A 14,101-nucleotide genomic window follows, 5' to 3' on the forward strand; every position below is an offset into this window, starting at 1 on the left:
ATTTAGACAAAGATATGTAATTTCAAGTAGCACAAATATTTACTGGGAAGATGCCGTGAGATTTTATTGTAAATGAGTCTTTTTCTTGGCATATGAATTAGATTGTTTGACAATCTTGCAGAGTGATCTGGATAGATTGGAACATTGGGCTGTGATTAATGGGATGAAATTTAACAAGTCAAAATACCAGATTCTGCACCTGGGACAGGGTAACACGGGGCTCGAGTATGAATTGGGAGAGGCGGTGCTGAGAGCAGCCCCAGAAAGGGATCTGGGGGTGCTGGTCAGCAGCAGGCTCACTGCAAGTCAGCAGTGTGCCCTGGCAGCCACACCTGCACCCAGGGGTGCACCACACACGGTGTAACCAGCTGGGCAAGAGAGGTGGCTATCCTGCCGCCTTCAGCGATGGTGCGGCCTCGCCTGGAGTGCTGTGTGCACTTCTGGGCCCCACAATTTAAAAGGGGTATGAAGGTCCAGAGGAGGAAAAAAACCAACTGGTGAAAGGACTGGAAGGAAAGTCCCATGAGAAACAGCTAAGGACTTTGGGCTTGTCTAGTTTGGAGAAAAGGAGGCTGAAGGGTCACCTCATTGCTCTCTGGGGCTTCCTGGGGAGGGGAAGTGGAGAAGGAGGAGCTGAGCTCTTCTCCCTAGGATGCAATGATACGCGGGAACAGTTCAAAGCTGTGCCAGGGGAGCTTTAGACTGGCCATGAGGAAGCATTTCCTTACTGAGAGTGGTCAGACACTGGAACAAGCTTCCTAGAGAGGTGGTCAATGCCCCAAGTCCATCAGTGTTTAAAAGGCATTTGGACAACACCTCTAAAACATGCTTTAGCTTGGGGCTGACCAAATTGGTCAGGTAATTTGACTAGCTGATCATTGTAGGTCCCTTCCAACTGAAAGTCTAGTCTAAAAACAATATTTGGTTTAACAATGGGAGATACTTTATGGCATCCAGCTAGTAAAAGCTAAAACTAGTTAATGATTTTTTTTTTTTACTAATAGCAGTATGTTATCCTTTAGTGTTCTATGTGACTGCCAAGTTAATAGAATTATTTTCCTTTAGTTTTGGTAAGAGCGGGTCAGATTCTAAATGAATGCTTTCAGTACACATTAAAGAAATGCCTAAGCTGGAAATTGAAAAGAGCTCCTGTTTACTGCATAGCAATCAAAGCGTGACCCCTTACTAGCAAGAAAAAGAAATTGAAAACTAATTTCAAGGTTCAGGATTAATTCTCTTTCAAATTGACAGAGGAGATCCTACACTAGAATACATTTAGCATAAATGTAGAACTGTCTCTCTATCTGTTCTTTTCAGCATGCAAGTTATTTTTCAGATTTCATGGTTCCATAACATGAGTATTTTAAAAAGTTAGCTGTCTGTGAATCTGGTTTGGATATCTACAAACACATCATTTTAACCAAATAAATCTGTTTCCTATTAACATCATTGATCTCTACTCATGACCTTTTCCTGAATGTGTGTTTTTCTGTCTTCCCTACAGTAATTGCTTAGAAATGATTGTCGTATGAGGAGCTGGCTATGGCAAACAGGAAACGTCAGAGCACTACAGCCAGCATGCTGCATCACAGAGTGAGAGCTTGCCCTGCTTCAGCGCACAGCAGGGAGCCCGAAAATGAAGAAAGTGACCTTCCTATTGAAGATTATGCAGCCAAGGAGGCAGAACTAGCAACTGTCAGACAAGGTAGCCCTACACCTGTGGAACATGAGTGCAATGATCATAGTGGAGATGGTGACTCCAGCTCTGACTATGTGAATAACACCTCTGAGGAGGAGGACTATGATGAAGGCTTGCCAGAGGAAGAGGGGATCACATACTACATTAGATACTGTCCAGAGGATGACAGTTACCTGGAAGGAATGGACTGCAATGGGGAGGAGTATGCTCCCCACGAGGAACACCATGTTGAAACAGATGAGTGTCAGGAAGCTGTAGAAGAGTGGGCTGAAGGTAAAATTCAGCACCAAGATGAAAATGAGGTGACAGACAGGCAAGAGTGGCAGGAAGGTCAAGATAATGGCGTGCAGATTTTGGAGGATGAAGCATCATCTTTGGAGATTCAAGACCAAGAAGAAAACATACAGTACTGTCAAAGTGAAGGCAGCTATCCGGACTATTACCCAGAGGCTAATGGAAACTCACAGGGAATATCACCATACCATTCTAGAAAGGAAGATGGAGAGCTGGAAGAGCAGGAAGAGGACATTGACCAGATTGTAGCAGAAATCAAAATGAGTATGAGCATGAGCAGCATTAATAGTACAACAGAAATGAGTCCAGAGCACACTGGGACTGAAAACATGGCACACGACTATAAAGAGACTTGTTCAAAAGGAGAAGCTGTTCACAGTGCTAACAGGCACGAGGGGAGGCCAAAATCACTGAATATCCCATCTGCCTCTAAGCACAGTGGAGATGTTCCTAGAAGTTTTAAAGCAAAGTCAAGAACCCCAGAGGACAGACAGAAGTGGCCACAAGAGCAGGTATGAGGTTCTGTTTAACTAGACTGTCAGAGGCATTATGCAAATACTGTGTTATTTATTCCAAACAGAATGAGAGCACAGTATTTTACTTTTTTTTACTCTGTATTGCATTCACAGCTACATGAATTCACATTGTGTGTTTAGAAAAAGGTGCTGAATGTAGTCAGTATGCATGGAGAACTAGGAAGGAGGTTTTGCACAGAGAACAGATGAGTCAAAGGTATTCCAGATGCCTGGGGCAAAATTAGTTTTACACTAATATAAATAGTTTGCACTATTTTTATCCTGCAGTGACAAGGGATAAAAGTGGAGTCAGCACTGAAATAGTTGAAGGTGTTTTGGTCCTGCCCCATTAAGGGCTCCTGTTCCCTTGCCTTAGTGGGTGATTACTTTTTATTTCTTTTGTTTTCAGTAGAACACCTGCCAAGGCTAGATCTTGCAGTTGTCGTTAACCTATGCAGGAAGTACCTGCCTACCTTGACCTTGGCAAGAAAGAAGTAGTAGGACCTTTACCTCTACCAAAAATGCTGTTGAGCAGTTTTATCACAAAAACAGCATAGATGTTAAACCATGCATGATCTTTTCGTGTTCTAATGTGAGTGCCAGTAGAAAAAAAAAAGGATCTGGAAATGAAGTTCAAGCTTTTGTAGAGGAAGAAGTGTGAGGTTTTCTTTTTTGAAGTTTCAAATTGGATGTGCTTACTTCCTTGGAGACACACATTCCCCTTGCTCTAAGGTCAGTTTAAAGCTTAGACTTTGCATCTCTGAAGTTATGTGCAGTGAATATTAGTTATCTTCTGCAATAAAGAGGTATCCAAGTTAAACATAACATCTATTTAGATGACAGACTAATAAAGATAAGTGAATTGTTTTGCCTTATCTTTAAAATGCTTTATTAAACTTCAGAGGTATAAGTTTCCTGTTCCAGCTTTATGAAATCTATAAATGTTACATTCTGTGGTTAACTGCCCCACCATTAAACAATTCAATCTAGATGATTCCATTAAAAACTTTAAAATATGTCAAGTCTTCTGAAAAACCAGTCAAAGGAAATAAAGTGTTTAAGCTGATGAAACAGGTTGACATTTATTATATTTGTGAGCAACAAAAAATCTTAGGGGGATATTTTTGCATTTCCCATATCTACAAGGAAGTGTTTAATACTCATTTCTACATTCTATTTTCAGAAGTATAATTAGAACCAAATTTATGTAGCTCACTATACTGAGTGTCTTACTGCTAGCATAAAAGTTCTAGCATCTGTGAATAAGCTTGATTATCTTGAATGGTTTGAATAGTTACTAGGTGCTGGCTAGGAGCAGAGCAGTCTAGTTAGCATATTTCAGACTAACTATGGTCTTTCTGGCACAGTACACCAGCAGCTGTTACTGGGAGTGTTGCTGCTTTAAAGTTTTGGAAGTATATGCAGAACAGAAGAGGAGCTCTTCAATAAGAAAGTGAATTCTTCTATATGCTTGAATAGTTGTTGGGTTGTTTTTTTTCCCTGCCCCAAATGATTAATTCAAACATAATTAAAAATAGACTTTCATTTTAACATCTTTTTGTATTCCTTCAAAGTTTATTTAGCAGAGGTTGAGCTGAATTGCACAGAACCTTTATTATTCTTGCCAGACCAGTAACAACTGGGGCTTTTGTAACACCAGGATATTGATACAACTGCCACTGGTGCAAAAACAAACAAAAGTATTTCTGAGTTGCCTGTCTGAGCTTTAATTGTTATTTCTAGTCTGTCTTGGGCCAGTGCCTTAATGTTTTTTAATGATGGAGGAAGTGCTGCTGTGATAGGTAGCCACTGGCTGGCATACAGCTATCAAGGGTCTACATCACTCTTCATAAAACCCACAAACTATTGTCTAATGACTAGATCATTAATCAATACACAATATTGAGAGAAAGTAAAGTAGATACAGCACTACAGGTATCCATTTCAGTTCAGTATGAAGGGATAAACAAACTGGGTAACAAGACGTGCATTTAATTTCTAAGAAGGGAGACATGACAAAGCTGCTGTGGGCATCTTCACTGAAGACAAGAGCACAGAGGCCTCCAAAGCATAATAGAGGTGTGAAGCAGCATTTCTTATGGGATGCAGAGGCTCACAGACAGACACATGAAGATATTTTCCCCTCCCCCACCCCAAGCCTCCAGGGTTCTAAGAAGTTTAAAAGAAAGTTAAATCTCTGGCAAGCATTATTTGACTGTGTTTATCATAACAAGACTGGTCTTCTTTTGGTGTGCTCTGTTCACCCACTGCCAGTTGCTTATCATCCTCAGCTTTATCTTAAGTCAGGTTCCTTGTGAGGGCATTAGTCTAAGATTACAGTATCCATTTCTGCCAAAGTGAGGTTTATATTTAATAGGTCCTTAAATGTCCTTAACATGAGGTGTGGCTGGACCTTTAATGTAGATGTTAAACCTCAGAGAATTTAGATAAAGTATAGAGGATTATTTTTTTTTCTTCCAGGGCATTCAATTTTTTAAGTATTTACTAAAAAATGTCTAAAGGATGATGCATTTTGGGTACTGTCTACATGAACCTGTATCTCATTTGCAGAACTGAGACAGTCCTTATTTTAGTTACAACAATTAAAGTTCTTACATAGCAAAAGGAGAAAAACTCAAGGCCACTGTCAGTAGATCTGCACACCAAACCTACTGCTTGTTGAGAATTTGCTTGGAAGATCTTTGTTTTGTCATCTTGCTAAAAGAGTTCGGTTATTGTGAGTGTGCACCACAGTGCAAAATACCGTGATGAGACAGATGACAAGCATACAGAACCCTCTTTTTTGCCCCAATTCTTTAAATTAAATACAGATTTGAATGCTTTTAACTTAAACTGAGATACTATGTGTGTGTGTCAGTTTTTGTAAACAATAAGCAAACAGGAATGTGCATTTTGTGGTTTTATGCACATCCTGCGCTGTCCTTAGCCTTTTTCCACATCGATGCTCCTCTTTCCCTGCCTGCCATAGGTGGGTAATACTGCTGCATAAAATTTCAGGTTGTTACCAGTACCTGATACACAACACAGTTTTACATGCCTTTAAAGCCAGTTATTAGTCCTTAGCCCATGATAAATGCTAGCAATTGTCTTATATACAGAATGTTAAATAACCAGTAGATAAATGCGATTTTAAAGGTTCCAGTTGCTAGGTTTGTTTTCAGCAATTAATCACTGGAGAACAGTCGTCACTTCTAAGAGAGACCCACAGTCTACAGAGAATGGAAAACACAGTAAGAATCTCATTTTACTTTCAGTGTGGGTCAGTCTCCAGTCTTAAATATACATGTTTGCCCTTGAATACTCTGGGGATATACGAGCTTGCTTGTATGAGCCTTTATTTGTAAATACCCCTAGGGAAGCGCAGGAGAGGATTTGTACCAGATAAGCCTGAGGGAAACAGAATACATTTGGAGTGTGTATTTGCTCTAACTCACTGCTTAGCACAACTGATTTCTTGCAGGTTTTCCATACCTACATTATTTAAGAAAGGCATTACAACTATGAAGTTGAAACTGAATATTTTGAGCATTTCATGACAACTCAAATTTAACAACTTCCTCAAGCTAGAAGTTTCCCCCATCTGACGACTTAGTCATCTAAGACTGGGCCAATTATTAATTTAGCTGACATACAAAGAAATTTTCACTTTTGCTTATGATTTCATTTCAAATTTTTCAGCTAATTCCTCTGAATTATCACAGTTTTTATTGTAAAATAAATGTGAATTAACTTACATCTTTGCATAGATTGCAGAGGAACCGAATGGCTCATTCAACTGATACTAGCATATAGTACAACCAGAAATTTTAACCTGATGTGGTGTTCCTGTGAACCTTCAAGCCAACGGCAGCTACTTTTTGTTTGGCTTTTTTTCTTTTTTGAATGCTATTACATTTACATAGCTTTAAGTTTAGCAAGGATATTGTTGGTCTGGCACGCTAATAATCAACCTAGGAAGAAGTTTACTATGTGGAAAATGAGAATAGTCTCTTGTTGCAGATTACCACACAAAATATGAACAAGGGCTTAGTCTAAACCAAAGCTTGAACCACAGAAAGCTTGTCTCCAGATCAGTTCATTGCAATATATCCTGTCCTGCTTCATTTCCACAAAGCAGAATGGAATGGAGCAGCCCGAAGCCCATTCTGCTGCTCCCCGACAGAACTTTAGTTTCCCCTGTTGCATCCATAAGACATGGAGAGAATGATGGCATTTCCTGTGATTTTACTAATAAACGCTAACTCTATACAGTCAGATAGTATAATTAAAAAATGGTAGAATCATTCAAGAAAAGTTAGCAAAACGTTGGGCAGCAGCTGAAATAATAGCAATGGAAGGTGTCTTTTGCATTAATGGGACTCAAATAATTGCTCCTCTCTGGAACCTCCTGTGTGGCAGAATTTACTCTTTTTGTCCCGACTAGAGTCATACTTGTATGAAATACTGGCAGAGGCATGGCCTGAGAGCTACCTCTGATGGGTGGGGACTAAGGATGGCTGTGGGACTCAGCACTAGAGCACTGACCCTCTGATCAGCCTTTTGCTCTTCAAGTCTCATCTGCTTAGATTTCAGACTGCAGACTCCCGAGTATGCATATTCTCTTCTACTCTATTCAAACACATCTATGTACAACAATAAAAGAGAAAGTTTTCAACAGCACTAACACCTTACCTTCACCTGTGCCCTTTGGAAGAAATGAGTTTCCCATTATCACCATTAATAAGGAGGACCTCAGAGGGAAGTCTACTTTTCAGTGATGCTGCCTGTGACATGAATCTTATTGCTTCTCATTTCTCAGTCATGCTTTCCTGTCACAGCACTCTCCAAACTATCAGGCTGCAACAAGGTCTTTTACCATCTCATACCAACATACTCTTCATGCCAGTCCCTCTGCTGCCTTCTCCTTGTCTCTCCTCATCCAGGGTGCCCATTCTCTCTGCTTCTTCCTTGGCTGCCCAACCTCTTAACAGAACCAGCCACAGCTGCACCTTATCTACATCAGCCAACCCACCGCCCCTGAAGCCAGCCCACAGCTGTATGTTATCAATATTAATTAACCCAGCTTCATTCCTCTACACTTTGCTATCACTGGCATACAACCTAACCAAATACACTCATACAAACTCCCTGGTAGGGACCCTGCAAGATTCTGCAGCATCAGTGTCATTTCACAACTTCCATATAGGCCACGTGCTTACACTTTTTCAACATGGAGACTCTGATAAACAGTTATCACTAAAAAAATGTGAAAAAAATTTAAAGTTTTGGGGTTTTTTTTTTGTCTCCATTGGTTTCTCCAACAGCTTTTCACACATCAGTGCTGCTACTGTGTTTTGTTTACTTGTACTAGTAGAGCTCAGTATTGGCAAAAAATATGTTGAGGCTTTTATTGCCTTCTCTTGGCATGGGCACAGTGCTCTCCTGCTGCAAAAGGGCCCAAATTCAGGAGTCTTTTGCCCATAAAAGATCTCACCCTTAGAACACTCTGAAGCTGCTAAGACTATAGACATTGTAGAAAAACCTGTATCTTAGGAATGTCTTATTGGATTTTGGTCTGATTGTTATGGGATGCATTTGATAGAATTTGTGGAAAGCACAAATGTGTGTAAATAAAGAGTATTGAAAACTTACTCTCCCATGTGTTCTAGGCAGCAGTGGAGCAGAAATATTAAATAGCTATTAGTGAATGACAGTTTCCAAACCTAGCGTGTAAGTACTTACTGAAAAGCACTAAGCAGTCCATTCCCAAACAAAACCGGTTTCTCTATGCGAATTGGCTGAGTCACAGCTTTTTGGCAATAAACTCCTGACATCAGGAGGCAGCAAAATCAATGTCTTTTACCTAAAGATGCATTAGAACTTCAGTGGGAAGTTTAAAGCAGAAGGCAGCATGCACGCCAAATTACATCTACATAAAAATGCAGTGGTCCGCACGGCTGTTTCTCTGAAACTCTTACCGTAGCTGGTTCTCAGTTTTAAGTACATGCAAGGATGAAAACCAACCTTAGGTCTTTAAGTTGATAAAAATCAGTTGGTGATTGTTTTAATGTTTATTGAAATTGAGTAGCATTGAAATTCTTTTCTACAATGCTTACATCTCTAAGCTTAATTTGACTCCTTTTCATAACACCAGTTCCATACTCAAACTTGACTGACTTGTTGCAAGAGGAAAATATTTGTAGGACTAGTTCAAAGCAAGCATGTGCTAGCACCACCTCTAAATTAGCACTTCAGTAACAGAATCTTTGTCAGAGAACAGAGCATGAAGTCTTGCTTTGTTTTTTTCTGTGGTCAAAATCAGAAATCCTTCATTTAGTCAAGAACAGGCTCACTCAGATTCTATCTTTGTAAGTGTATCCCACTGGTTCAGATTGCTCCTACTGCTGACAGCATATTGCCGATACCACGATAACTAATGCAGCAGTTCAGTAAGGGTACATAAAGCCATTCCCACTACACAACACCAGCATCTACAAGAAGACACATTATTTCAGTCCTGTAGTTTAATAGGAATAATACCACCATAATAGACTTGTTACAAGGTTACCATCTCTCGATTCAAAAAGATCTTTTAGATACACCTTGATGCATTTCTGTAAACTTAGTAGTGTTTAAGTACCAGGAGGACACATGGCCCAATGATAAACAATCTTCAGAAACCAACAAAAGATCACACAAGTTGAAACTAGAAACAAGTTTTGTCTTTAAGCGACAAACATGATACTCTTCTGCTTTACCTTTGTTCTAGACAGAGACAACAAACCTGGACAAGTCAGTCAGATCTGTTTACTTACTTGTGCAACAGGTAACTTAACCTAGTCAACCAACCACAAAACATCTCTTTTCCAAGAAAGTTTTTTCTTCTTGGAACCTACCACAAGGAACCTTTTCCAACTGGAACCTACCACAAAGCATCTCTTTTTGAAGATTAGTAGTCTTCAAGATGAGCTTCAAAATGCTTAAGCCAGTACATTGGTTTCTAAACATATTATTTGATAATTTTTGAACAGTAAAGAAGTCAGCAGGTATGGATGATAAGCCTCGTTATTCAAATGCTTAATCAGAGTGATAAAGCCTTAACCACACACTTTGAACTGCACTCAGTGCTTGCCTACCAGCTCTTTAACAAAAGGTTTAACAATTTTGAAAAAAACTAATCTTTCATTCCACCCTCAGACAAATTATTCCTCCGAGTAAATAAAGAAAGGGACAAACCTGTGGTTTCCAGCAGAACATTCTCCAGCAGGAAAGTGCTTCTTCAGCACCGAGCACCACAGCAGTATTCTGGATCACAGGCAGCAGCTTCAAGGAGGACCATATTGCTGAGATGAGCTTTTGACTGAAAACCTGAACATCTTGTACCAGAGTAAACAACCAGTAGCATTAAGAACCAGCAAAACTCAATCACTACCAGCCCTCACCTCCAGCTCAGGAAGGCTGTGTGCTGTAGGGAGAGGTGGTTATAAAGGTGCTCTGCTTGGCTGGGAGGGGTCCTGCAAGGCTGGTGGGAGGAGGGGGGTCCAGGTGGCCCCAGGCCTGGCAATTAGCCGTCAGGACAGCGTATGGGTAGAGCTACAGGCTTATTTCTCCAGTGACCTCAAATTAAGCAGAATCTGATTTTCCTCTCAGCCTAAGGATGGTATTTTCTGCTGCCTCATGTTTCTTCACATGATGCTGGACGCTGCCTTAGGACTTGCTCAGAGGCAAAAGTATTAATAACACTACACCTTTAATATTTTTATATATATCTTTTGCAGAATCTATCCTCTTGTATGAATCTTGTCCTAGGATGAGAGAGTTTTAATATGGCTATGTCTCTGCGTTAGTGAGCAGTCAATTCCAGATTTCTGGTTTAGCTTTAGGTCCTATTCTAAACTGCAAGTCAGGATGTAAAGTATATATACCTGGTGTTTCCCTCAAATGGGATTTTTTTCTAGCTATCATAACGCTTAAAACTACAATATAAATTGGAAACTCTGAAGAAAGCAAGTATCAATTCCGATAATTTGACATTGGTCAGATCACCCCCTGGGAGCACAAACGAACTTTCAGCCCACGCTGAATACTAGAATTTGTTTTCTAAAAATGATTCCATGAAGATGCTCCAAAACAGTCCCTTCATCCTTGGTCTAGAAGCATCTCCTTCCATGCACACACGACTACATGGTCTGTGACTGGGTATGGCAGGTGCAGCCATGCCTGCGCTGCCTAGTTTTTCCTTTGACACTGTAAGTTGTATTGAAAGAAAGGGAAACTTTTCTCCCTCTTCTTCTTTCTGCCCTTTCCCTCTGGGATACCATGTTACCAGCCATTTATTTAGCATAAAGATCTCAACCCTTATGTTGTAAATCTGTTCGTTGTATCAGCCCATCTACCTGCAGGCAATTGTTGGGCACAGAAGGTCTCCGACAGGCGCAGCTCCCCTCACACGCGCTGCTGCCGAAGGGGCGGGGTGTGCTACACTCCAAAGCTGAGAGGATCTCAAGGGCATGATACTACACTCAGCTTTGTTTGGAGGAAGTGCTCACAGCGACACCCTCCTCCCCATCACAACATTTGTAAAAACCAGCACGTTAATAGATCAGCCAGAGGTGGAATATACTGTGTGCATGGTTGCGTATAAAAGAAAAGGAAGAATTCTTTGTACCTGAGATTCTGCGTAATTAAACTGGGGGTCCCTAAATACGTAGGCGAAACACTGGAGAAGAAAATAAAGTTGGCCTTCATATCCAGACACCAAATATTAAGTAAAACACATTTATTATGTTCCTTGTAGAGGTGATGTGATTGATCCCAACTTGTCACATGTTCATACAGATTTCTCTCTGGAACTAGCCAATATACAATAACAATATATAGACCACATATGTGACTAGGAAACAATAAACAAGCAAGGCTTGTTTATATTCCTAAAATCCTGAAACTAGGAACTTCAGTAAATTACAGCTATGTGTAAATCAAAAATGAAATGCAATCCAAATGTTTAGTCATATTTTATATTAAGACTATATGGGATTACATATGCAGCTATTACCAAAGAGCATGATTGGTATTACGATCCCCAGGGCTGAGTAAGTCCATTGACACGTAAGATTTTAGACCGAGACGTGTTTCAATAATGTTTAAGGCACCTAGGGATGCTTACTAAACCAGTCAGCCAATTCCTTCTTTATATACACGTGCATTTTCAGTTCGATCAAGTGTGTGGCAATCAGAACTGACAGAGCTTTAGAAGTATTAACATTCTGTTGTACATACTGGAGTTGCTATGTTTGCTGTCATTGTTTACAGTTTAATGTATCTTCATCGTGGCCATGTCATTTTCCCTGCTTAAAGCATACTTGATGTAATCGTAATATTTTAGAGAATAATGTATTATTATTATGCTTGTTTTATTAAAGCCCTCTAGATATATTTTTACCTCGTAATATATTTCACTGCACATCAACACATATTGCTCCCTATTAGTTTAGCCATGCAATATAATTAGATTTGTCTTGTCTCGAGCAGAATAGAATTTCTAAGCAGGGACATGGTGTCCTGCATAGCTACTACAGCCGCGTAGAGAGGGCACTACTCAGCGGGTTCCCAAGACTTGGTGCTCTGTGTGTATCTCAAATAGTCTTTTTCCTTTCCTAAAATCCTACTTACTACTTGTGTGACATTTTGCTTTGTGTATGTTGTCTTACCTGAGAATTAGCATTACTACACTAACAACGCTGACGTGCCTGCTTCATGAGCACATTTCATTCAGCTGACTAAATATTATGTATAGGGAATAATTTGTCTAGAGCTAATCATGCAGACTTTCTTTGATTACAGCTATGTATCGCATGTGGAAGTCAGAAGACAAAGAGTTACGTTCACATGTAAGATTCAGGCTGACCCTTTGCAATAATACTGGCTCGGTGTGACCCATGTGCACAGTTGTTGATACAAGTTCTTATTTGTGAAGCCTTAGAATGACAGTGGCATTTAGGCAGCCTTTTTTATATGTAATAGGGAAACTGGAGGAAAAAAAAAAAAAAAAAAAAGGAAATATCCTAAACCATAAAAATTTGTTCCAGAAATCACCTTGGTTTTCCAGATTTCTAACACTGAAACTTTGAGCAATGAAAACTTCACTTTCGTGGTATGTATGGGACATGGGCACTCCCGCTGCTGGGTGCTGGTATTTTGTGACCTGTGTCAGGTATGGGGAAGAAATTCTGCCCCTGAGAATACTTGAACTTAAAAGAAAAAGAGTGTTCCATAGTTTAAAGGACTTGGCATTTTCCTTGTGTAAAGTTTTGTGTTTTCTCTTTGACATTTCTTCAGAAGCCTGAAGCTGTGCTGCCAGCATCCCGTAGATTTGCATGTCCCAAAAGGAGGGAGATGCCGTGAAGTATCTCCCGTGAACACAGGATCCTATATTCACTGCTAGGATTCTGGGTTTCAGATCAGAGGTTGCCATTACGACTGTTTTGATTTGGTCTGGTACCGAGAATAATCACATTTAAAAAATCTGACTTTGGTTTCTGAACAGTTTGAACATGCCAACTTCTTAATTTCATATGAAAAATGTGCACTGAAATAGAATAATTTAGTTTAAATATAAATCAGTAGTGTAACTACTAGTTAAAGGTAACTGAAATGTCTTATATTTTATTATAATTAAAGAGCTCAAAATTTTTATATGAATCTTATGTTTGCCAAATTACAATAGGAAATTCCAACTATTATATGATGTTATAATATTTCAGTATCAGTAATGAATATTGCTGACACATAAATAACTACATATAACTAATATAAATAAGTACACAGAACAGCTTTGTGACCAATGACTGTCGTAAAGTAATGGAGAACACGCTAAATACAGTTTCATATGTTAATGTTTTATGAATTATTTATTAAAATGTTATGAATGTAATTTAATCTGGTGAAAATTTTCTGTCTTTGCACCATGGCCTTCCACTGAAAACTTTACTTTTGAAGCTTTTCAGAAGAAAAAGGGTTTGAAATCCTTTCTCTTTTTTTTTTTTATAGATGTGCAATGGTTTAGAGCAGCCAAGGAAGCAGCAGCGTTCAGACCTCAATGGACCAGTTGACAATAACAATACACCTGAGGTGGGTACCGTAGGCCGTGTGGATGTTCTGCTGGTTGTCTTCCTGCGGTCATGCTTCTGTGAGGGAAAGCAGGCACTCAGTTGTCAGCTTTCTCCCTCTGTTTCTTTTCCTGAACTGACAATAAATACCATGTCTGCATATTCCGAAAAGTCTTTGAACCATACCCATGATTTTGTTGCTGCCACATTCATTTTATGTAACTGTCCGTGGCATGTACTCAAACCTGAGATTTTATGATAACATACCGAATAGGGAGAACACTTCAGAAATTCTCTTTTTGGATTATTGGAGAGCAAAATTAGCATAAAACAGAAATGTGTTTCTGCGCCCCCCCCCCCCCCTTGAAACAAAAGGACTGCTTAGTTCACACAGGAATAATTATCTTTAAATAACTCCTAAGATCAAGTACATCGTTCAGTGCTGAGGGCTGAAATGATTCACATCTTTTTGAGTGGCCTCCGTG

At 39.7% G+C, this 14,101-nt stretch overlaps 1 protein-coding gene across 4 annotated transcripts in view; it reads left to right on the forward strand.

Annotated features, from left to right (window-relative positions):
* APBA2 (amyloid beta precursor protein binding family A member 2) overlaps positions 1-14,101 on the forward strand; it is a 106,240-nt gene that overhangs the window by 58,902 nt on the left and 33,237 nt on the right. For all 4 annotated transcript variants that reach the window (XR_013929488.1, XM_080395588.1, XM_080395587.1 and 1 more), the window contains 2 exons: positions 1,505-2,505; positions 13,558-13,638. Coding sequence is in view for 3 of the 4 variants with exons in the window: in XM_080395588.1 (XP_080251714.1) it covers positions 1,543-2,505; positions 13,558-13,638 (1,044 nt within the window). In the remaining variant the exon portion in view is untranslated. The remainder of the gene's footprint in view (positions 1-1,504; positions 2,506-13,557; positions 13,639-14,101) is intronic.

This window comes from Falco punctatus (assembly GCF_963210335.1).
Source record: "Falco punctatus genome assembly, chromosome: 7".
NCBI classification, from domain to species: Eukaryota; Metazoa; Chordata; class Aves; order Falconiformes; family Falconidae; genus Falco; species Falco punctatus.